The 25,945-nt window shown below is 45.7% G+C and overlaps 1 protein-coding gene across 1 annotated transcript; it reads right to left on the bottom strand.

Moving 5' to 3' along the window:
- Window positions 1–18,495: 18,495 nt before the first annotated feature.
- LOC125634051 (uncharacterized) lies at window positions 18,496–25,314 on the bottom strand. Its single transcript, XM_075126806.1, has 3 exons — window positions 25,237–25,314; window positions 23,113–23,165; window positions 18,496–20,368 (listed from the first exon to the last, which is right to left on the bottom strand). Exon 3 carries the CDS (start codon window positions 20,318–20,320, stop codon window positions 18,818–18,820), a length of 1,503 nt encoding a protein of 500 aa, XP_074982907.1. The 5' UTR covers window positions 20,321–20,368; window positions 23,113–23,165; window positions 25,237–25,314; the 3' UTR covers window positions 18,496–18,817.
- Between the last annotated feature and the right edge of the window lie 631 nt (window positions 25,315–25,945).

Raw genomic sequence — 25,945 nt, 5'->3', positions numbered from 1 at the left:
CTGTGCACTGTGGGTCGCTATCCCACAGTTCCCGCAGTCTCCGCTGCCCATTGGAATTCTGGTTAAGCGCCCAATGCCTGATGGGGCAAAAACATTGTCACGGGTGGTTTTGGGTACATGTCGTCAGTTGCCCCTCCCTCCATAAAAGCAACGGCAGACAATCATTTCGTGCCTTTTTTCCTGGGTTACCCATGCAGACGCCATACCACGGCAAGCTTGGAGCCCACTCAGCTCACCGTCACTGCTGCTGTTGTGAGCATTGTAAACACCTCGTGCATTATCCTGGATTATAGGCAGAACCGGGACGCCAGCACGAGGAGGATTTTGATGAGGACATGGACACAGATGTTCCTGAAAGCACAGGCTGTGGCAATTGGGACATCATGGTGGCAGTGGGGCTGGTTGATACAGTGCAACGCCGATCCTGGGCCAGGCAAACAAGCACAGACTGGTGGGACCGCATAGTGTTGTAGGTATGGGATGATTCACAGGGGCTGTGAAACTTTTGCATGCATAAGGCCACTTTCCTGGAACTCTGTGAGTTGCTTTCTCTCGCCCTGAAGCGCAGGAATACCAAGATGATAGCTGCCCTGACAGTTGAGAAGCGAGTGGAGATAGCCCTGTGGAAGCTTGCAACACCTGACTGCTACCCGTCAGTCAGGAATCAATTTGGAGTGGGCAAATCTACTGTGGGGGTTGCTGTGATCCAAATATCCAATGCAATCATTGACGTTCTGTTATCCAGGGTAGTGACTCTGGGAAATGTGCAGGTCATAGTGGAGGGCTTTGCTGCAATGGGGTTCCCTAACTGTGGTGGGGCGATAGACGGAACGCATATCCCCATCTTAGCACCGGACCACCTTGCCAACCAGTACATAAACCGTAAGGGGTACTTCTCAGTGGTGCTGCAAGCACTGGTATATCACAAGGGACGTTTCACCAACATCAGTGTGCGATAGCCGGGAAAGGTGCATGACGCTCGCATATTTGGGAACTCCAGGCTGTTCGAGCAGCTGCAAGAAGGGACTTATTCCCAGGCCAGAAGATTACCGTTGGGGATGTTGAAATGCCAGTAGTTATCCTTGGGGACCCAGCCTACCCCTTGCTCCCATGGCTCATGAAGCCATACACAGGCAGCCTGGACAGTAGTAAGGAGCAGTTCAACTATAGGCTGAGCAAGTGCAGAATGGTGGTAGAATGTGTCTTTGGACGTTTAAAAGCTTGCTGGCACTGTTTGCCGACTAAGTCAGACCTCAGCGCAATCAACATTCCCATTGTTATTGCTGCTTGCTGTGTGCTCCATAATATCTGTGAGAGTAAGGGGGAAGACATTTATGGTGGGGTAGGAAGTTGAGGCAAATCGCCTGGCATCCAATTTTGAGTAGCCAGACACCAGGGCGATTGGAAGAGCACAGCTAGGTGTGCTGCGCATCAGAGAGGCTTTGAAAACCAGTTTCATGACTGGCCAGGCTACAGTGTGACAGTTGTGTGTGTCTTTCTCCTTGATACAAACCCACCCCCTTTGTTGATTTTAATTCCCTGTAAGCCAGCCACCCTCTCCCCTTTGAAATAAAGTAACTATTGTTTTGAAACCATGCATTCTTTCTTTATTAATTAAAAAAAAATGAGATAACGGACAAGGTAGCCCAGGTGGGGTGGGGAAGGAGGGTAGGACAAGGCCACATTGTTTATTGTAGTCACACTAACAATTAAACTGTTTGAATGACAGCTTTCTGTTGCTTGGGCCATCCTCTGGAGTGGAGTGGCTGGGTACCCGGAGCCTCCCCCCACGTGTTCTTGGGCATCTGGGTGAGGCGGTTATGGAACTTGGGGAGGAGGGCATGTGGTTATACAGTGGATGCAGTGGGGGTCTGTGCTCTTGTTGGCTTTCCTGCAGCTCCAACAGGGGCTTCATCATCTCCGTTTGCTCCCACAACAGACACTTCATCATGTCTGTTTGCTCCCCCATCAGCCTCAGCATCACGTCCTGCCTCCGCTCTTTGCACTCACTTAATTCTTTCCTGGCCTCTGCCACTGAATGCCTCCATGCATTAAGCTGTGTCCTATCAGTGCGGGAGGACTGCATGAGCTTGGCAAACATGTCATCGCGAGTGCGTTCTTTTCGCCTTCTAATCTGCGATAACCTAAGGGACAGAGATGATAGGAAGAGTGTAGAAACATTTGCCCCTGGGGGAGATAAAAAGGGAGAGTAAAATTTAAGATGATACATTTCTGAGAACAAAAGGGATACTCTTTCACAGTGAATCAAGCAATTCACAACAGACAGCACATGTGCTTTAGGTACAAGGTCGCATTTTGCCTTTTATATTGAGCGCCTGCCGGTATGGTGACACATCACACACACACGGCTGGGCAACAGAATTCGGTTTCCAGGCAGCCATGGTAAGCCTTTTGTTACGCAGGGTTGGCTTCTTATGCCTTCACAAAATGTGGGAATGTTTTCAAACTGCAGCGCCCTCCTTTCCCAGAGCAAGCAATGGGTTGGGTTTCGCATTTAAAAGGCGGGGCTGTGGTTTTCGGGTGGCTGTGCAGCACACACCTTCCCCCCACCCCTCGTGTGGCTATTCTCTGGGATGATCCCTTCTCCCCTCCCCCCACCACGTGGCTGTTCTCCGGGATGATACCTTCACCCCTCCCCACCCCACTGCATGGCTATTCTCTGGGATGATCCCTTTTAGCCAAGCGCAAACAGCCCAGCATGAAGGGGGTCCTTTTACTGTTCCCTTACAAAAATTCCCCTATTTTAACCAGGTGACGATGAATGATATCACTCTACTGAGGCTAACACAGAAACATATAGACCAAATGTTGCTTGAATGCGACCAAAACCCAGGACCATTCGCTGCCATGCTTTGTGCTGCAATGATTCCAGAATACTTGCTACTGGCTTGGAGTGGTAAAGTGTCCTACCGTGGAGGACGAAATAAGGTAGCCCTCCCCAGAAACCCTCTGCAAAGGCTTTCAGAGTACCTCCAGGAGAGCTTCATGGAGATGCCCCTGGCAGATTCCCGCTCCATCCCCAGACACGTTAACAGACTTTTCTGGTGCTGTACTGGCTGAAAATGCATCCCAATTCTTCAGGGCAAATCAAACATTAAACACTATTGCTTTTAAACCCTGTGGTGTAGTTACACATGTGCACTCACCAGAGGTGCCTTCTCCGGCTTCAGGGTCGGGGATCCCGCCTTGGGAGGGTATTGGCTCCAAGGTGATGAAAAGGTCCTGGCTGCCAGGGAGAACGGATTCACCGTTTGCCTGCTGCGTATTCTCCTCCTCCTCCTCCTCTTCCTCATCCACAAAATCCTCCTCCCTGTTGCGAGACTCCCCCCTTGCAGGTGTCCATGGACAGTGGTGGGATAGTGGTACAGTCCCCCCCTAGAATGCCATACAGCTCATCATAGAAGTGGCATGTCTGGGGCTGTGACCCGGAGAGACTGTTTGCCTCCCTTGTCTTTTGGTAGGCTTGCCTGAGCTCCTTAACTTTCAGACGGCACTGCTGTGTGTCCCTGTTGTAGCCTCTCTCCAACATGCCCTGTGAGACTTTGGCATATATATTTGCATTTCTTCTTTTTGATTGGAGTTCGGCCTGCACAGATGCTTCTCCCCATACAACAATCAGATCCAGTGTCTCCCTTTCGGTCCATGCTGGAACTCATTTGCGATTCTGGAGGGACTGCATGGTCACCTGTGCCGCTGAGTGCTGCTGAGTTCACCACGCTGACCAAACAGGAAATGAAATTCAAAAGGTCCGGGGCTTTTCCTGTGTACCTGGCTAGTGCATCGGAGTTCAAAGTGCTGTCCAGAGCCGTCACAATGGAGCACTCTGCAATAGCTCCTGGAGGCCAATACCGTTGATTTGCATCCGCACTACCCCAAATTCAACCCAGCAAGGTCGATCTTAGCGCAACTCCCCTCATCGGGGAGGAGTACAGAAGTCGATTTTAAGAGCCCTTTAGGTCGACGGCACGGGATTGGTTGTGTGGACACAGTCATTTTTAAATCGACCTAATGCAGCTAAATTCGACCATCCGCATAGTGTAGACCAGAGATATGTTGCTCAGAGGTGTGAAAAAAAAATCACACTCAGAAACTTTATTAAGCTGACCTGAGCACCAGCGTAGACATTGCTAGATTGACGGAAGAAAGCTACAGCCTCTTTTAGACATGGATTTACTTGAGGGACTGGATTTACTACAGCAACAGAAACCCCCCTTCTGTTGCTGTAGTGTCTAGTCTATAGTGATGTAGCTGCAAAGCTGCATCTGTACCACTGTAGTGCTTGTAGTGTAGACATACCCTGGGCTGACATTCTCAGAATAAAATGTTTTTTGACTGGCATTTAAACCTGAAGACTTCTAAGCACTTAGTAAATATACAACTGAAGTCAATAATGTCAAATGGGATCCATCATCCCAAGACAAAACAGATACCTGAAACAGCAATTGAAAAAATAAATAATTTTTTATTTACCAGTAATACCTGTGTCCTCTTCAATAATAGTTACTACAAATCCATACACATTAAAAAAAAATGAAAAAGCTTTAGTTTTCCCTGGAAAGAGGCCACTGATGTGCTCTATCTCTTGGGGAAGAACATTCTAAAGATGCAAGACTTTCATGGTATGTCTACACTGCATATAAACCCAGGTCCATGTGACCCACACTTTCAAACCCATTCTTTCCAAGTTCACCTTTGAGCATCCACACTGCAGTGCTATACACTCCAGATACCTGTGCCAGCACATTCATACTGTGGTATACACATGTGTCAGACACTATGGCTTCTGGGGGCGTATCCCAAGGTTCTTAGCACCCTTTCTAGCTGTAGGTGCTCTAGGGCTTGCTTCATGGTGTATTGTGGGAGAACCAGTCTCTCTATCCCACAGCACTTGACCAGAAGTGCCCTTAGCTAGCCAACACATCCCAGCTCAGACATTTCAGATCTGCATACTCCTTGTCACCAGAGTCAGGCCATGAATCCAGCACTGATGGAAAACAATTTCCTACTCCTCGTTTCATCCTATATCCCAATTCAGGCAGAGATTCTATGAGATGCTGGTGGACATATCAGCGCTAGTATCTACAAAGCGTACTACTACTATGCAGGCCCTGGTTGACCACAGAGGTTGTTTCATGGACACCAACTGGCAGGATGCATGATGCCAGGGATTTTGGAGTTCAGGACTTTACCTTCATGGACAAGCAGGAACCTTATTCCCTCCAACTGAGATTGTTGTAAATGGAGTTTCTGTCTCCACTGTTACTGGGGGGACTCGCATATTCCCTTCTGCCATGGCTCATGAAATCATACCCTGTCTTCAGAGATAAAAGAAAGTTCAGTTGTACACTCAATAGCTGTAGGACAGTGGCAGAATGAGCTTTTGGCAGGTTGAAGTCACGATGGAGCTGCCTTCAGAACTCTTTGGATGCCAGTGTTGCCAATGCTGTCTTCATTATCATGGCCTCCAATGCATTGCAAAAAGTCTGCAAGAAGAAAGGAAAATAATTTTGCCAGATGTGGATTCAAGACACTGGTGAATTGAGGCCATGGTACATGCAACCAGAGAGTGCACCTATCGTTATGAGGCTGGGATTCCCATGTGCAAGGGAAACCAGGGCTGTCTTGTGCACCCACATAATGGGTTTGCAGGATGCTATGGATGAGGAAGAATGAAGTAGTATAGTTCTCCCACACTTAAATCATCCCACATATATCCCATGATTTTGGGGCCAATGCAGCTTATGAATTTAATAAAACCCATTCATGAGCTCCATATAAAGCTTATGTACTGCTCACATGGAGTTTGATATTTTGAATTTAATAGATTGTTCAAGTAACCTTGAGACTTGTTCTTGTTTACACGTTTCAAATAGAAGTGTTTGGTCTGCATTTAAATAACAACTAAAAAATCTTATAGGCAGACTGCCTGCCAGCAAGTGGCAAAAGACAGTAAAACTAAAAAAACTGCAGAATAAACAACCAAAGCAACAAAAATGCCAAACTATATATGGTGCCACTATTACATCTCACTGCTTGTGGAACTGTATGTCCCCTGTGTGCCTGTTTTCCTTGCCCCTTCTGGAGCATTTTCCAGGTCTTGGTTGCACAGTGGTGGACAGTTGCACAGGGTACATTTAATTGTTCCATGAGCTGTTCATTGCTTGGGTTATGGCCAGCCAACCCCAGAATTATCCATTGGCTGTATAGCCTGCAAGACATGGTAGCGTGGAAGGGACTCAGCGTGGGGATCTTGGACAGTAGCTGCAGCTGGCAGTGGGGCCTGATGCCTGGTGGCCAAGAGAGTGAGCAACGTCTCAAAAAGTTCCTTCTGCTGCACTCTGTCCTCCTCCCTCAAACTCTGGTCAGGCTCCAGGAACTGCATGGCCATTCTCTCCTAATGATGGGTTGCCTCATTCTCCTTCTGCAACCTCATCTCCTCTCTCTCTCTCAGGAACTCCATCTGTTTGTCTGCCTTGGTCAAAATGTCTTGCAGCAGTTCATCATGGATTCTCTTCCTTCTCCCATGTAGGTTGAGTGTCTGCTTCTTCAGGTTCCTGCTTCCTTGCTTCTGCTTGGTAGAGGTGGAAGGGCCTGCCAATGAAAATGAGAGAGCACATTACGGGCTGACCATGACGGGGTGGGGGAATTCTACCTTTTTTGGGGGAGAGTATCACTGCAAAGTCACAGATTGATACTTTTTATAATATAGTTTTATTTTATTCATCAGCCTGTTCAGACGCTCCATCAAGCCATGGTCCAAACCCAGACATGTTATGGAAAATTTAGCATAATAATATCATGTATATCTCATTACATTTGTTTCCCATGGGAGGATGGTTGTTCCTACGAAGGACCCTAGGTTCGGTTTTACCATCCTTACAGGCAAGACAAGCTTTGGAAGACATTAATCTGCTAGAGGAGCCTGGCTGGAGGTGAGAACTCCTATTCCAGGCCAGTGAAGAAGTGCCATCCATCTATACAAAGAAGTTGTTTTGGCATCTGGTGACTGGCCAGCACATCTCAGAATGGAGGGGGGTCATGAGTGTCAGAAGCGGCCATAATAAGTATGCCCTGCCCCAGAATTTAATTGTTCCTACTCCATGAGAAGGCTGCATGCATCAGCTGCCAGGAATGGATGAAAATCTGTGGCAAAATCAATCAGATGCTGATGTAGGATGGAGATGTATTATAATCCCTTCACAACCACCCTGCATTCCTGCACAGATGAGAAAGGGCCCAGGAGACTAACTACATCCACCACTGTCATTCAGACTGATAATCAAGGCATCTTTGGACACTTCAGCTATACAGGGAGGGCGTTCTGGCACAGCGGAATCATAAACAAAGCCATACATGTAGAAATATGAATCAATGCTAACTAAGGCTAATACCCCAATCCCTCTTTCAAACAATAAGCATGTATCTAGTAAAAATTTAATTTTTTTCCATATCCTCGAACCCATATCAGATCCCACCCAGATCCCCTTTCCCATTCCGCAACCCCCCCCCCCCCCGGTGTGGTCTTGAGAGTGGAAAACCTCTGTCTCCCACTGCGGCCTGAGGGCCCGCAGCAGGGAGCGAGAGCTCCTCCATCCCCAGGGCTGTGGTGGGGGAGATTTTTCCGAGTGCCCCAAATTGGCCAGGGCCTCTTGAGGTAATCCAGCATTGCCCGCTCCTCCCACCGGTGGCATGAGGTTTGGGGAGGCCTAGCCCATGCCATTCTTACTAACAATAACATTTTAAAAAAGGAAGTCGCAACATACCAGGCTCCAGCTCCGGGGCTACTGCTATTGCTTCATCTGTGGGCCATTTGGGGGCCATCCCCAAACAGCTCCTCCAAATAAGGGCTCAGGATGTCCTATAGCTGGTCTGTCCGCATAGCCTGATCTGGGCCTAGCAACAGCCACACAGTCCATTCAGGGGTGTCCTTCGGCAGCCGCAAGCTTGCTTCCAGTGCTGCCTCAGCCTCCACGGTTAGCTTCATGCTGTCCCTGCTCAGGACATTGTCATGCAGCATTGTGGGCGCTGCACTTGGCATTGTTTCCAGCATCCAGTCAAATTCCTCATAGCAGGGGGCCATGGAGCATCCTGAAGTACAGTTCACATCCTTCACTTTGAGGTAGATGGTTCTGAGGTGCTTGACTTGCTCCCAGCATTCATTGCTGCTCCAGTGGATCCTCAGCTCTGCCAACCTCTTTGATGTATCTGTGTAAATATGCCCGTTTCTTGTACTCTTGCTAAAGGCAGGGCCTATCTTGCTTTTCTCAAACTAAATATTGACCAGAATCTTGGTGTGTTCTTCTGGCCAGTTACCAGCACACAGGGGGGCGGGCATCTTCTCAGGTTTTCAACAAGCTACGCTTAACAGTGCTTACAAATTGTACAGTCCACACAAAAAGGAAGGGTTAAAAACTGAGCAGCTGTGTTTGAACCACAAGATTGCTTCTGATTCCTGAGAGTTGGACATGCACTAAAGTGGGATGTGGGCTCATACCCATACACCTAAACAAGCCAGCGGGCATGCATTCTGAGAGAGTTCTCACATGTATCAGAGGATTTTGTGTGTGAGTTGTAGAGTGGTTGGGCTTAAACATGAGTCAAAGCCTCGTTTTACTATACAGTATAAAACATATCCTCAAAAAGGAGCCTTATTTCCATCCTCTCATGTTTATGTTGTGGCAGAGAAAGGCAATGATTCCATCCTTATCAATCACAAGTGCTGTGATGAAAGAAAAGACCCCAGAAAATTTCACACATGAATGAAACTATATTATTTATTGGAATTGATAAGAACTTCTTCTACATTTATCTTAGTGCATGGATAAAGCCTCTTTGGTGTTGAGTTCATTTTTTTAGACTCAAACCTTAATGTTTTCATATGGTGGTATATTAAAAAAGGTGACACATACAGAGTCAAAGTATTTAAGATTAGTTTGGCAGTCAGGAACTCTTTTGCTGGGCTAGTAAGATAAAAATCATTACCTCTATTAGCTTGTCTTGACAGCCAGCAAGGTTAACATTAATACCAGACATTACCATGCAGAGGACAACTTTTTAAGGTGCTTTTTACCCTCAAGAATTCTAAAGTAATTGGCTAAATGTATACATAAGTTTCACCACCATCAAAATTCAGCAATATCTGGGGTGAAACATGATAGTTGTCTTACATCAGACATAGTAGGCAATTTTAGCAAGGAAAGTTAAGTATAATTTCTCCTACAGGAACTGCAGAGTGAATTTAGGCTGCAGAATCTCGTGATGCAATTTTGAATTTGGCTAGGACATCTGGACTTCACCTTTGTGAAAAGTGCTAATATAAAATCACTTGGCCATGAATCACTTGGTCAAGAGTTCTTGTGTGCATCTCTTCCAAGCAACATTAATACCAAAAACACAGTGCTCCGTAATCCCAGGCTGTTCGTTGTTTAGTCTTGAATGACCCATACCACTTCCTGAAGCAGCCAAGATTTTCTTTGGAACTTTCTCATTCACGCACTAACCAAGCCCAAACATGGTTAGTATATGAGAAATGAGGAAATTACAGTCAAACTATATGGCTGCAGGATTCAAGCTATAGCTAGCCCCTTGTTTTTGGGCCAGCTGACAATGGGACACCATTTGCCGCTGCTCTGGAGGAAGCTGTCCCAGTCGATCCTACTTGAAATTAGAAAACGTTACTCAGGTATAGGGATGTCTACCCTTTCTGAAGACTACACCAAAATGGTTTTACAGTCTTGAACATGGGAAGGAACTAGATGATATTCATGCTACCAAGAAGAAGTGCCCTTTAGTGCCCTTTAAGGGACATGTTTCAGGTATAAAACAGCCTCTATTTAGTAAGATTAAGGGGAAAAAATTTCTCTGTGAGCATTACCTTACTGCCTAATTCAGGGTGTCTTGAACCTTCCTCTGAAGTACCTGATAATGGCCACTGATAGAGACAGGATACTAGACAACAGGGATAACTACTTTGATCCAATATGGTAATTCCTATGTTCCTTTTACTAAATGAACAAAATGACAGCCTTCTGTGGACTCTTGAGTTTAGCACTCACCCAAGCCAGGGTATCAATAACCTGAGTTCTCTCCTAACTCTCCTGAATACCTGAGTTTGCCCTGCTGTTCTCACAAAAGGAGATGGCAAGGGAGAAGTGAAATCTGCCAAAATTCTGTTTTTATTCCAAAGGCCAAGGAAGGAGCTTCTCAGTGAGTAACTGTTCCTTCCACTGCACAGAAGTGACAAACAAATCTTTTTGGCCATAACACGGTGCTAATGCACCTGACAAATATAGTTGAAGACTCCCTTAGTACCATTTAAAAAAGGAGAGGGGCTCAAACTGTCAAATCCAGTTCTTGAATACTCAAGTCCTAGAGCAGCCAACTCGCCCCTAACTGAAGGTGACCCACAGATTCACTCTATCCCCCTACTCACATCCACTGCCTGCATTTGGAGAGAAAGAGGGCATGGGAGAGGGGAATGGAGTGATAATGGAGAGAGAATGATGAGAGATTGTGACAGAGAGTGAGAGAGAGAGAGACAGAAAACACTGAAGGTTAAAATTAGACAGAGATAAAAGGCATGTAAGAAGAAACCATATCAAAGAGGTTGAGAAGAGAGACATTTTTAAAAAATGAAAAAAATATGGAAAAGGAGATGAAAGGCAACACAAACACTGAAAAAGACTGAAGAAAAACAGTGAGGCATAGAAGGAAAAGTAGGGAATACAATACAAAAGGAAAAACAAACAAACAATGGATCTATCTGAAATAAAGCCTCTAGGGCAAAAGAGTTTGTGATGTTCATTAAGGATGCTCCCTTGTCAATTTAATTTACATAGGAAGCACTTAGAAACTATAGGTTTCAGAGTGGTAGCCATATTAGTCTGTATCGGCAAAAACAACGAGGAGTCCTTGTGGCACCTTAGAGACTAACAAATTTATTTGGGCATAAGCTTTCGTGGGCTAAAAGCCACTTCATCAGAAACTATAGTGATGAGTGCTATAGAATATGAAGACCTAGATCCTGCAAAAGTGTGCTTAACTTTAATTGAAATCAACATATAGGTGTTTGCACTATCTGGGTCTAAAATAAGTAGATACCAAAGGAAGAAAAGAAGTGGGGTGGAAAGCATATGATATTAAAAAAACATTAAAAGTTTGTTTTTAGCTTCATTTTAAATTTAAGATTCAGTGAGTTTTGTTTTTGTTACACACAGCCAAACAAACAAACAAAATCCAAACCCTGAGTTTTTCCAGCTTTGGGAGGGGACTACACCTCTTGCAACATCTAATTCCTCTTGGATTTTATACATCGAACATTCTTTTTGAAAATATGACACATTGCAGGTTTGGGATGCTCAGATCATGGGATGTGAGATCATCTCTTTCTTCAGTGATAGGGAACCAACTATGAATTTAGACCTGAATCCAAATTCTGATTTTGTTTCCCTCCTTCCAAATTTTAACAGTGTCCAGTCATGAGTTATGATTCAAACCTATTTTTATGAAATGAAAAATAAAAGTAGGAGCCTTTTTCTATCACAAGGCCAAACGAGGTTGTTAGAGTTATTTACAAAACAAAGAGTAAAAGCTTAAAAATACTGAGACAGAAGTTTAGAAATGAGCTTCTGAATATAAAATCACCAGATTTAAAAGTTTATTTTAAATACTTTGAATATATTTTGCTGTAATAATTTAACATAATTTCTGAACATTTTATTTTTCATACATATTAATATTTATAATTATTAAAAATTGAGTGTATATTCAATAGTGTCAGGATTTCAGCTCAAGTGTTTTCAGCTTGATGTTTACACCAGTAAGCCATTTCCTGCTACCTTACAAAAATGTTAGTACAACCCAAATAGATACGGTTGAACGGTTTGGTTGGGAGTGGACTTAGGATGTGCCATGGGTTGGGACCAACCACAGAGAAAAGCTCTTCAGGTCAGGCACCATCCCTTAAACTATCATGTTTTACAGAAATACATTTGTGCTTAATATGTAAATATCTCAGACTGAACATCTCAGTCTTTCTCTTGCCCTCATAACAAACAACATGCATGATGGTAGATAATCCAAAAAAGTGAACACTAAAAACCTCAAAAAAAAAAAAGGAGGACTTGTGGCACCTTAGAGACTAACAAATTTATTTGAGCATAAGCTTTCATGAGCTACAGCTCACTTCATCGGATGCATACAGTGGAAAATACAGTGTCGAGATTTATATACACAGAGAACATGAAACAATGGGTGTTACCATACACACTGTAACGAGAGTCATCAGGTAAAGTGAGTTATTACCAGCAGGAGAGCGGAGGGTGGGAGGGGGAACCTTTTGTAGTGATAATCAAGGTGGGCCATTTCCAGCAGTTGACAAGAACATCTGAGGAACAGTGGTGTGGGGCGGGGAGGGGGGAATAGTTTTACTTTGTGTAATGACCCATCCACTCCCAGTCTTTATTCAAGCCTAAGTTAACTGTATCCAGTTTGCAAATTAATTCCAATTCAGCAGTCTCTTGTTAGAGTCTGTTTTTGAAGTCTTTTTGTTGAAGAATTGTGACTTTTAGGTCTGTAATCGAGTGATGAAAGAGATTGAAGTGTTCTCCGACTGGTTTTTGAATGTTATAATTCTTGACGTCTGATTTGTGTCCATTTATTCTTTTATGTAGAGACTGTCCAGTTTGGCCAATGTACATGGCAGAGGGGCATTGCTGGCACATGATGGCATATATCACACTGGTAGATGTGCAGGTGAACGAGCCTCTGATAGTGTGGCTGATGTGATGAGGCCCTGTGATGGTGTCTCCTGAATAGATATGTGGACACAGTTGGCAATGGGCTTTGTTGCAAGGATAGGATCCTGGATTAGTGGTTCTGTTGTGTGGTGTGTGGTTGCTGGTGCGTATTTGCTTCAGGTTGGGGGGCTGTCTGTAAGCAAGGACTGGCCTGTCTCCCAAGATCTGTGAAAGTGATGGGTCGTCCTTCAGGATAGGTTGTAGGTCCTTGATGATGCGTTGGAGAGGTTTTAGTTGGGGGCTGAAGGTGATGGCTAGTGGCGTTCTGTTATTTTCTTTGTTGGGCCTGTCCTGTAGTAGGTAACTTCTGGGTACTCTTGTGGCTTTGTCAATCTGTTTCTTCACTTCAGCAGGTGGGTATTGTAGTTGTAAGAACACTTGATAGAGATCTTGTAGGTGTTTGTCTCTCTCTGAGGGGTTGGAGCAAATGCGGTTGTATTGTAGAGCTTGGCTGCAGTCTCTAAGGTACCACAAGTCCTCCTTTTCTTTTTGCGGATACACACTAACACAGCTGCTACTCTGAAACTAAAAACCTCAGATTTAAAAAAGAAAGAAAACAAATCAGTCCACTGTTGTGTAGCTGTGACAAACAGCAAACTGTCATAATTCCTAAATATAATACTTGTTTACAGACTGGACTGGGAATGAAGTTCAGTGAAGATTTCTCTCAAATGTGACATACTACCTTTATTTTTGCATAATTAAAAAAAAATCAGTTCCACTACAAACAATGGTTAACTGTTTTTACTAATTGAGTAGTACACTCACTCAAGGCTGCTATTTTAGGGGAACATTCTAGGCCTCTAATCCTTGGAATGCCCCAAACCCCAACCATTCCTTAAGAAGTGCATTTTCTCTGTCCAGATTTTCTTCATTAATAAAAACAATATCCAAGTGGGTACCAAATAGAAACGAGCATTTCTACAAAATTCTAGATTTTTATTTTTAAAAATATTTTTCTGCAAGGGAAAAAGGAGATAATACTGAATCCATGTCACAGCTCTACAGACCTGCCATTTTTCTATATTTTCAATCCAACATCCTCAGGACCTTATGACATCGCTACCATTGTTCTACCTGATGACTCCTCCTTAGGACTCCTTTCATAAAATATCAAGGAAGCATTCATTCAGCTGAAGGACTGCTGTTTAGTGCTTTTTTCAATAAAATACTAAACAGGTTTACATAATGCCTTTTATTAAAAAAACCAAAGTGCTTTACAATGTATAGAGGAATAATTTCACCAGCAATAGAAATACAGCCACCTGAATGGAACATGGCAGCCGCATAAGAGTGTACAATAGTATACAGCCATTTAGGACAGGAAATAAAATACCATCCACTCAAATCTGCAGGAATAATTTAGAGCAGACAATGTAATTACCTAAAGCAACAGGTTTAACAACCCTATTGCAAGAAAAATCTTAAATTTTTCACTGATCACAAGCTTTCAGTCCCGATTGAAAGACTTGCAATTTAAGCATTTTATTAATTCCTATCATCCCCTTTGAGCAGGGGATTGGATTAGATGACCTCCTGAGGTCTCTTCGAATCCTAATATTCTATGATTCATAGAATCATAGAATCATATAATATCAGGGTTGGAAGGAACCTCAAGAGGTCATCTAGTCCAACCCCTTGCTCAAAGCAGGACCAATTCAATGATCACAATGGAACATTTGCTCAGTACTGACTTAGAAGGAAGAGCGCCACTTAATGAGTCACCAACACCACACCATCAGCACCCTGGTTCTCTTGGGAGGTAACTTATCCAAGTATTGATGTGGAGTAATTCTGCATATAGCTTGAAAGGATTTTCCACTCTGTTTTTATGAAACACCTAAGAAAATGTGTTTGTTGGTTTAAAGGGGCTCATATCAATTATTTTATTTTTCATGAGAGTTGGACAGAACAAGGGCAGACAAAATTTTGTGTACTAGCAGCCTATTTTACAGATCATTCCTCTCTCATTTGGCATCAAAGCTTGGTTTTGCAACTTTTAGCTAGCTATGTCTCAATTGTCTGGAAAAATTTATATGCCTTGGAAAGATTTTACAAAATGTTTCTCATATTGCAATAAAATTATCTAGTTTACCAATCAGCATGGAGATATTTAATAACTATCTATCCAGAATAGTATCCAAACATTTAAATAATAGCTTTCACTGGGGGGGAGGGATAGCTCAGTGGTTTGAGCACCCAGGGTTGTGAGTTCAATCCTTGAGGGGGCCATTTAGGGATCTGCTTTGGGCAGATTGGGGATTGGTCCTGCTTTGAGCAGGGGGTTGGACTAGATGACCTCCTGAGGTCTCTTCCAACCCAGATATTCTATGATTCTATGATACTTTCAGACCTGCTTTTTGGAGCAGAGTAACTATGGATTGAATCTAATGTTTAACATCTTGTATTGGAACACTATCAAGAAACAACAAGGAAAGACAGGAGTCTAGCTGATGCAATAAATACTACATTTATACTGCATTTAAAGCATGTTCTAAAATATGATGGGATGACATTGAATGAATACTGTAATACATTGTGGTTCAAGAATCATACTCAAAATCCAGACTAGTTTGTAGAGACTAGAAAGTAGCACTTAAGAGATTTGATAGTTTCTAATGAAATTTTTAAAAAAGGGTTTCACTAGATCATGTAATAGAATATATATGGAGAGAAATCCTATATAATTAGAATACAAAACATAACATTGGGATTATTATACTGGTTTCCAGTTCAGAACATTGACGAGTGCACAAAGTTGAAAGAAAATGAAGGCCTCAAATTCTATTAATGGTAATTACAACTACCCGAATATTAGTTGGGCAAAAATCAAATGAAGGCAGTTGAGAGAAAAAAAAATCAACACCTATCAAGATGGTTGCTTGTTTGAAAAGCTGGTTTTGAAACAGAAAAAGTTTATTTTTGATTTAGACCATAGTAACACACTGAAAGGGATATCTATATCTATATAGAGATTTTAAAGGAGAAAGCTACTTAGGAAGAACATAAAGACAAAAGTTAAGTTAAAATCCTTGGAATCAGCATAGAGGCTACTTATACTTTAGTTTAACTGAGGTGTTGAAGTTATGCTAATACCTAAATAAGACAGGAAGAAGAAACACAATGAGGTTAAAGGGCAAGGCACAAAAGTTTATTCAGACTAAAAGGATGTCTTTCAAAAAGTGGAAATCCAGCCTGAGTAAAGCCAATAGCAAGAAGACACCATAGTAGGTAAAATATACGTAAATTAAGATGACTATGAAATTTAAAGAGGAAACAGTAAACAAATAAAACAAAAACTAGATGTCTTGGGGGTTGTTCCATTAGGAGGAGAAATAGATGGAGTCAGGTATTTATTTGCTGCAATCCTGTTTATTTACAAAGCATGTTTCCCTGAACACAGTAGGAATCAAACAGCAGGAGACAATTTCTTTGCTCACAGTTCCAAGCCTCTTTCCAGCCAGCACTCTTCCTATAAGCACTCTCAGTTTTTTCTCAGGATCATGCTGTATGTTTTATTCTAGCTGTCTCTAGGGCTTCCTTACTGCCTTCTCTGTGTGCTTTCTTAGCTGCTTCTGATCACAGACACACAACTGTAATCAAATGAAACCCCCATCCCAGCATATTGTAATGGGACTCCACCAGGAAACCACTTTGGCCACATGGCCCAGCAACTGCCCAGCAACTATGCAGTCTAATTCTTGAGCCGTGGTTTTCCATTGTTTCAGCTATAACTAAATAGAGAGGCATTTAATTATTCCATCATTTCTGGAAGGCAGCTGTCATTCCCAATAGCTTCAGTGAGGTGGTGTGAATTGTCTTAAGATAAGGAATGTCCAGGTACTAGCAACACAGACACAGGTAAGTAACCGTTTTCATGTTCTCTCCATAGGTACCATTGCAGAGAGTGGACCAGATGATACGTCTGGGGGGAGAAAGCAGAAGGAGACTCCGCTGGTTGGAAGGCATGAGATGCGCTGTCCTGAGGTTGGGGGTTCCACGACCACCACTCCCAAGAGAAGGAGGCGGGTGGTCGGGGACTATCTCCTCAGGAAGACTGAGTCATCTATCTGCCGCCCTGACTGGGAAAACAGAGAAGTCTGCTGCTTGCCAGGGGCTAAGATTCGCGATGTGACGGAGAGACTGCCGAGACTCATCAAGCCCTCGATCGCTACCCCTTCCTGCGTCTCCATGTGGGCACCAATGATACTGCCAAGAATGACCTTGAGCGGATCACTGCGGACTACGTGGCTCTAGGAAGAAGGATAAAGGAGTTTGAGGTGCAAGTGGTGTTCTTGTCCATCCTCCCCGTGGAAGGAAAAGGCCGGGGTAGGCACCATCAAATCGTGGAAGTCAACGAATGGCTACGCAGGTGGTGTCGGAGAGAAGGCTTTGGATTCTTTGACCACGGGATGGTGTTCCATGAAGGAGGAGTGCTGGGCAGAGACGGGCTCCACCTAACGAAGAGAGGGAAGAGCATCTTTGCGAGCAGTCTGGCTAACCTAGTGAGGAGGGCTTTAAACTAGGTTCACCGGGGGAAGGAGACCAAAGCCCTGAGATAGGTGGGCAAGCAGGATACCGGGAGGAAGCACAGGCAGGAACGTCTGTGAGGGGAGGGCTCCTACCTCATACTGAGAATGAGGGGTGATCAGCAGGTTATCTCAAGTGCCTATATACAAATGCACAAAGCCTTGGAAACAAGCAGGGTGAACTGGAGGTCCTAGTGATGTCAAGAAATTATGACGTGATTGGAATAACAGAGACTTGGTGGGATAACTCACATGACTGGAGTACTGAAGCACTTACATGAGAGGAAAGTGATCAGGAACAGTCAGCATGGATTCACCAAGGGAAGGTCATGCCTGACTAATCTAATCGCCTTCTATGATGAGATTACTGGTTCTGTGGATGAAGGGAAAGCAGTGGATGTATTGTTTCTTGACTTTAGCAAAGCTTTCGACACGGTCTCCCACAGTATTCTCGTCAGCAAGTTAAAGAAGTATGGGCTGGATGAAGGCACTATAAGGTGGGTAGAAAGCTGGCTAGATTGTCGGGCTCAATGGGTAGTGATCAATGGCTCCATGTCTAGTTGGCAGCCGGTATCAAGTGGAGTGCCCCAAGGGTCGGTCCTGGGGCTGGTTTTGTTCAATATCTTCATAAATGATCTGAAGGATGGTGTGGATTGCACTCTCAGCAAATTTGCGGATGATACTAAACTAGGAGGAGTGGTAGATACGGTGGCAGGTAGGGATAGGATACAGAGGGACCTAGACAAATTGGAGGATTGGGCCAAAAGAAATCTGATGAGGTTCAACAAGGATAAGTGCAGGGTCCTGCACTTAGGACGGAAGAATCCAATGCACCGCTACAGACTAGTGACCGAATGGCTAGGCAGCAGTTCTGCGTAAAAGAACCTAGGGGTGACAGTGGACGAGAAGCTGGATATGAGTCAACAGTGTGCCCTTGTTGCCAAGAAAGCCAATGGCGTTTTGGGGTGTATAAGTAGGGGCATAGCCAGCAGATCGAGGTACGTGATCGTTCCCCTCTATTCGACATTGGTGCGGCCTCATCTGGAGTACTGTGTGGCGGTTCAATCATGAGACAGAACCCAGCTTTATGCAAGCAAGCAGGCTGGTCAGCTGAGATGGGCTGTTCTGCCCCCCCCCCCCGCCTTCCACCTTCTCCTTTTATTATATTTCTCCCCCCTAAGCATTACACACTGCTACCGCAAAAAGATACACAAAGGAATGTATGACGTTGATTAATATACTTATTTGCCATCCTTTATCTACTACAATCCTGGTTCTCAGGCCTTGAGCCCAGGCTAAGAAAGCCTCCCACAGTTGCTGTCCCAACAATCAAGTTTTCATGGTTCATATCTAGCCCTTGTCCTTGGATAGAGCAATGTGTGCATTGCTTCTACAGAACAGTCAGGGTGTGCCCTGCCTGCTTCCAGGTGGAATAGCTAAACATGAACCCTTCATCCCCCCGTTTTTTATTTAATGATATTTGGCCATCTCATGGTAGCCGTCAATTTGTTTTGTCATGCTATTTAACTCCCAGACAGACAAGGACATAACCTGGGGAGCTTTCCAGGGCAAAATTTTACAAAGTCTTAACAAGGAAGGAATACATTGTACACAGCAGCAGCAAAAAATAAGCCCAATGATTACAAACACAGAATAACCAAAAAGCTGTCGCAGCCATTCTAGAGAGGGCAGCCAACCTGTAAGCCAATTCCAAAAACCCTCAAACCCCAGATCTTGGCGTATGTGTGTTGTAAGACTGGCCAATTCAGCCAGTCTAGTTTCTTTGGAGCGACTATTATCAGTTAAATTAAAGCAACACATGTGCTGAAATGTGGAGCAGCCTAGATGGTGTTTCAGGAGCAGAAAATCAATGGCTGCTCTGTTATCTAAAATTGCGTCCCTTAATTCGTGCTGTTCTGTCTTAAGTAAGGCAATAGCCTGGGATGTTGTATTAATTGCCTTTGCTGCAAAGCATGCCAGGTTATTTAAAGTTCTGGCTGAATACATAGCAAGCGCGGGGACCCCAACAATAGAGGCCGCTAAAGCAGTATACTCAGCATGACTAAAAAGCTCAACATCTGCAATACAATCATCTAAAAGGGGTACACTTCTTTTACTACGATTTTGACCAGCAAAAGGCAATATAAGTGTCATTCTTCTAAGACAGCAAAGGGTGCCATCACTTAAATTTGCAGGAATATAATTAAAGGTGCGTGAACCGCAAGTAAAAAACCATCCTGATGGTAGGATGATATGGCCATAATTATATGAAACATTAACAGCATGGGAACAATTTAAAAGGGGTTGAGAAATTTTTCGACAGCCCAAGGGCACCTTTGTACTAGTGCAGTTAACTACACGCGCACAGGTGACATTGTGAGCCCCGGCCGGGTATGGTGTGTGGAGGGATATAGCTGTGCGAGGCAGAGTATAGTTGGCCGGGCCCCAATTAGCCATGCTAGAGTACTGGGAGGAAAGATTCGCATAAGCAGAGAATAGTGTCTTATTCTCCATCTCCTCAGGGTGATTACATACTGGAATAAGGCATGTACCTAACAAATCTCTGGCTGCTACAGAATTAGATAGACAAAAGTGGGTAACATTTGCTATTGAAGCCAATCTTTCCCATATGTTATATGTCATTCGGGCTCGTAACGGGGGAAGCGCTTCCGAGCCAACCCCTACAGGAAATAGCAGGCACAAAAGGCACACAATCATCACAGAATTAGCAGTGATTTGGGCGAGAATCGCCACAAACAAAGTCTCAGGAGTCTCTGGCTGTTGATCTGCTGCCAGCCTTCGTTGGGCCGCGGCGACCAATGCTTTTACTGCTCCCCATGTTACGGGCCGGTTTGGGACACTACGCCTCCTCCGTTTCCGTCCCGTCGTTGTCGACTCGGGGGGCAACGCGGTCTCCTCCAAGGTCAGCTGAAACTCTGGTATGGGATTCGACAGCCCCTGGTGCCATGCCATGTTGTTTAAGTGCCGGTCGCACACACCGAGCTGGAACCCACAACGGTCCTGCAGGGAGAGACACAGCAGCATATCCCCGACCCCAAGTGATTAGAGGTACTGGGCCCAACCACTGTGGATCGGGCAGCTGACGGTAAAAGACACGCGGTCTTTCCAGTACCTCAGATTTGTGAAAATGCCGATCCGCAGGGGTCTGCTGATCTGCATTCAGTGTTAAATTATTTAAAGTAAACAAGAGGATATGCATTTGTTGTTGAATGTCTCCTAAGGTTCGGAGACGCAGCTCCCCTTGTTTTAATTGTTTATCTAGCAAGGTTTTGAGTGTGCGATTGGCACTTTCAACAATGGCTTGGCCCGTGGAATTATAAGGGATTCCGTGTTTAAGACGGACGTCCCAGCGGGCACAAAAGGTGGAGGGCTGCAGAGCAGTAGGCTGGGGGCATTATCTGTTTTAATTTGGCAGGGGCGACCCATAACAGAAAAGCAGGCCAGCAAATGGTGAATAACTTTGTTAGTGGCTTCCCCATGTTGTGGGGTTGCCCAAAGGAAGCCTGAATAAGTATCAACGGAAACATGTAAAAACGAATAGGGGCGGAATTGTGGCACATGAGTAACGTCCATTTGCCACAGCTGATTCGCTGCGGTACCTCGGGGGTTAACGGCATAAGAAAAAGTAGGAGCAGGAGCAGCAGCAGCACAGTGGGGGCAGGAACGAACAATGGAACGTGCATGATCAGCAGGAATGTGAAACTGCCGGGCCAAAACAGAGGCAGACTGATGAAAAAAGGCATGGCTTTCAATGGGGTCAGAAAAAAGGGAATTTACCTGACCATGCAACGCGCGATCGGCGCGTGCATTGCCCTCAGTGAGTGGCCCAGGCAGAGGGGTATGACTGCGAATATGAGCAACAAAGTAAGGGAAATGACGAGTGGCAAGAAGGTGCTGCAAAGACAAAAACAGGCGAAGGAGGTCTGCATCAACCTGAGGGGTAATGAGGGCAAGGGGTAAATGATCAATTACCTGATAAACATAATGGGTATCCACAATTAAATTAAAGGGACAATCAGCAAAAAGTTGAAAGGCCAAAATAACAGCAGCCAATTCTGAACGCTGTGCAGAACGCTGAGGCAGGGTAAAACGAGAATGCCAACGAGGGGGGTCACCCAACTGATAAGTGACTACACCTCAGTGGGGAGAGCCATCAGTAAAAAGAGTGACAGCAGAAACAATGGGTTGAGAGCCGCTAAGACGATGAGCAACTAGGGGCACCTTTTGGGTAATGACCAACCGAGGATCTTTTGGAGGATTGTAAGAAATCTCTCCCACATAATCACAAAGAGCAACCTGCCAGGCCAAGGAGGTGTGGCACAAAGAGTCAAATTCAGTACGGGACAAGGGGAGCACAATGGCAACTAAATCAGTGCCAGTGAGTTGCACTGCACGGTGGCGGGCTTTACGAACACGATCAGATAGGGCATCTAAATACGGATAAATATTTCGAGGAGGGGTGGATGAAAGGTATAGCCATTCTATAATAGAGACGGCTGTGTCTGTACGGGGTACAAACAGAGCCGCAGTTGGCGTATGAGGGGTGGCAAGAAGAACTAATCGTAAGGGACGGACCTCTGGGAGTCTGTCCACAAACTGCTGACTCAATGCTGCATTGATTTGTTGAATGCAGGTAGTATGCTTTTCAGTGATGGCAATAACTGCGCCTGGTGCCCGGGCTCCACGCAGGAGCTCAAACAACGGCTGCAGCATTGAAGTGGGGAGACGAAAGTAGGGCCGAATCCAATTTAAATGGCCCAACATCTGTTGTAATTTAACAAGGGTTAGGGGTTGAGGTAGAATTAATTCCGGACGAACCGGAGCAGCATAGGTTTGTAAAACCTTATATCCGAGGTAGTGGTAGGGATAAGAGCGTTGGATTTTTTCTGGTGCCACTAACAGGCCATTTTGGCCGAGAATCTGAGATAAAGATTCAAGCTGTTGTGCCGTGACCCGGGGACCACTTAGCAAAATGTCATCCATGTAATGGTAGACCTTTAGCGAAGGGTACCGGGCACGGAAAGGGGCAAGGGCCCGATCCACAAAAAGCTGACACAAGGTTGGACTATTTTGCATTCCCTGGGGCAAGACCTTCCACTGATACCTTTGAGAGGGTTGCTGATTATTATATTGTGGCACCGTAAATGCAATTTTTTCGCGATCTTGAGGGCAAAGGGGGATGGTGAAAAAACAATCTTTTAAATCTAACACACAAAGTTGATCGGCTTGAGGAATTAAATTTGGATTTGGTAAGCCAAATTGCAAGGGGCCCATAGGTTGGATGCATTTATTTATTTCCCTTAAATCATGTAACAGCCGCCAAGCACCCGATTTTTTCTTAATAACGAACACCGGGGTGTTCCAGGGACTAGTGGAGCTCTCCAGTCGCTGGGCTTGCAAATGCTGCTGCACAAGCGAATGAAGTGCTTTTAGCTTTTCTAGAGGGAGGGGCCACTGGTCAATCCATACGGGCTCTAAGGATTGCCATACCAAGGGTAATGCGGAGGGCACGGTGGGTGAGGGAGGGTTTTGGGCCATCAGATGTTAATATCGAGGGTGGTGTCTAACTTTGTAAGTAAATCACAGCCCCAAATATTGAGGTGGACAGGGAGTACAAAAGGGCGGATAGTAGCAAGGGTACGGCCTCCCGGTTTAGAGACTGTGACCCAAGACAAACTGTGGCGCCCGGGTTTACTACCCCCTATCCCCCACAATTCTTTAGAAGGAACCGTAGGCCAACTAACCGGCCACTCCAGATCACGAATCACCGTAACGTCAGCTCCAGTGTCCACCAGCCCTGTAAAAGGAACATCATTTAAGAGAAGTGTTAACTGAGGTTTCGAGGGGCGGACTGACATTGTCAGAGCAACAAGTGGAGAAGACGCGCTGTGAGACGGCGAGTGAGACAACGTCGATCCAAAGCCGCCTCCGCCCCGAGTTCGATCCTCGGCAGCTGGCACCTGATAGGGGACTAAAATCAATTGTGCAATTGACCGTCCACGCGGGAGCGACTGTGGAAGATGAGTCCACAGCTGAACCTTAATAATGCCAGTGTAATCAGCATCAATGACCCCTGGAATGACAAAAAAACCCTGTTTCCCAGCATGTGAGCGAGGGAGAACAAGACCTACAAAGCCGGCAGGGAGAGGTCCCGTCACCTGTGTAGGTATGGCACAGACCTCCCCTGGCAGCCGAAAGTCAGTGTCTTCCTGCATGATCAAATCAAGCCCTGCACTTCCAGCAGTCGCCGCCCTCATAGAGTCTACGGATTTTAAGGCAGAGGAGCGGTTGTCTGAGTGGGAAACACCCCCGTTTGGCCCTGGGTTCGGGGGGGACCCATCGCGCGGTTTCCCGACCCGCTACGACACTGATTAGCCCAGTGATAACCTTTCCCACACTTGAGGCACTTCTTTGAGGGTCGGGCTGGTGCCTTAGATGAGCGGCACTCCCACTGAAAATGACCCTCCTTACCACAGCGGTAACAACGCTTCCCCTCCTTCCCAGTTTTTCTCAGGGCAGCAGCCAGAACTCCAGCCTTGTGGGCTTGTGTGCCAATGTTCTGGCACGCCCGCAGCATGTCTGAGAGCTCTAAAATACCAGAGGCTTGTGCTGCCTGGAGAGCACGGCGGCAATCCTCGTTTGCATTTTCAACTGCCAATTTTAACAGGAGCTCGTGAGCTGCCTCAGTGTTATCCACCTGTCGGAGGATAGCCTCATGCAATCTGTTGGTAAAATCCAAAAAGGACTCTGAGGCACCCTGACGGATACTGACAAAGCTTTTGGTAGGCTTGCCTGAATCCGGGACCTTCTTGAAAGCATGCTGGGCACAGGTGGAAATAATGGGGAAGACGGCCTGAGGGAGTTGAGACTGCATCTCAATAGTAGCAAACGGGCCCTCCCCTGCCAAATGCTCATAAATGATACCGTGCTCTCTATGTACCTGAGCTTGGCGTTCTGCCATCTGCCGATATTCACTAAGCCAAATAACATACTGACTGGGTGATAACATCATGCGCAGGAGCGTTTTCCAATCCTCAGGGATTAGGGAGTACCCAGTACCTATCCCTTCAACAAGACCACGCACAAAGGTGCTAGTCAGGCCAAATTCACCAATTGCTTTCTTTATCTCTCTAACCACTGAGTATGGCAAAGTGGTCCAGGTGCCCACGGGGTTGCCCTGGTCATCATTCTGCCAGGTCACCGGGCAAACTGAGACCAGATCAGCCAGCTCCTCCGCTGTAAGATCTGATCGAGCTTTCGCTGCGTGAACCATTTGTTGCACCAGCGAAAGCTTCTGAGCAGATGCAGATGACCCTCCGGGGGGCCCCGGAGCATGGGGCCCCACGGAGGGAGGGTGATCACGCACTGGCTCCGGTGGGGAAGGCAAGGGAGGCGGTGGTAATGAAGACACTGGGGGCAAAGCAGGGAGAGGGGGGGCTGTGGGTATGGGAGAGGGTCTTTCCGAAGCGACACGCTGGGTTGCATCAGTAGAAGGGGGGAGAGCTGCAACGGGGATGGCTACAGGAGCCGACGGGCGTGGCGAGATCACCAGCCTCATGAAAGAGGGCCTATCCGAGGTGACACGCAGTATCGCGTTGCGACAGAGGTGCCAGGCATGTAAAGCCTGCACGGGCGCCCGAGGCTCTTCGTGCAATGTCTGGCCCAATCGCTCCCAGTCCGCTAGCTTAAGGCTTCCGGCTTCAGGATACCACGGGCACTGGGCACGCACCTCCTGTAACAGGAGAGTAAGTGCTCGAGCCGGGCAGTCATGCTGAGCCTTACGCAGCAAATACTGCAGCTCATTGCGGTGTTGCACTTGCAAAGCAGAGAGGGAGCTTCCCATACTTACCACAATGAAAAATACTCACCGGGATCCACGAAGCGGATGAGTGACGCGTCTGAAACCCTTGCCGGGCGAGGTGAGTGCTGAGGGCCCCACGTTTGGGCGCCAGTTGTGGTGGTTCAATCATGAGACAGAACCCAGCTTTATGCAAGCAAGCAGGCTGGTCAGCTGAGATGGGCTGTTCTGCCCCCCCCCCCCCCCGCCTTCCACCTTCTCCTTTTATTATATTTCTCCCCCCTAAGCATTACACACTGCTACCGCAAAAAGATACACAAAGGAATGTATGACGTTGATTAATATACTTATTTGCCATCCTTTATCTACTACAATCCTGGTTCTCAGGCCTTGAGCCCAGGCTAAGAAAGCCTCCCACAGTTGCTGTCCCAACAATCAAGTTTTCATGGTTCATATCTAGCCCTTGTCCTTGGATAGAGCAATGTGTGCATTGCTTCTACAGAACAGTCAGGGTGTGCCCTGCCTGCTTCCAGGTGGAATAGCTAAACATGAACCCTTCAGTACTGTGTCCAGTTTTGGGCCCCACACTACAAGAAGGATGTGCATAAATTGGAAAGAGTCCAGCGAAGGGCAACAAAAATGATTAGGGGTCTGGAACACATGACTTATGAGGAGAGGTTGAGGGAACTGGGATTGTTTAGTCTGCAGAAGAGAAGAATGAGGGGGGATTTGATAGCTGCTTTCAACTACCTGAGAGGTGGTTCCAAAGAGGATGGTTC

The sequence above is a fragment of the Caretta caretta genome, chromosome 3, assembly GCF_965140235.1.
Source record: "Caretta caretta isolate rCarCar2 chromosome 3, rCarCar1.hap1, whole genome shotgun sequence".
Taxonomy (NCBI): Eukaryota; Metazoa; Chordata; order Testudines; family Cheloniidae; genus Caretta; species Caretta caretta.
The sequence above is the reverse complement of the archived record's forward strand: the minus strand, read 5'-3'. Positions and strand labels throughout refer to the sequence as shown.

Excerpts from the sequence above, each read along its gene's own strand:
- LOC125634051 (XM_075126806.1), bottom strand. The coding sequence starts at position 20,320 with ATGGCATGGCACCAGGGGCTGTCGAATCCCATACCAGAGTTTCAGCTG.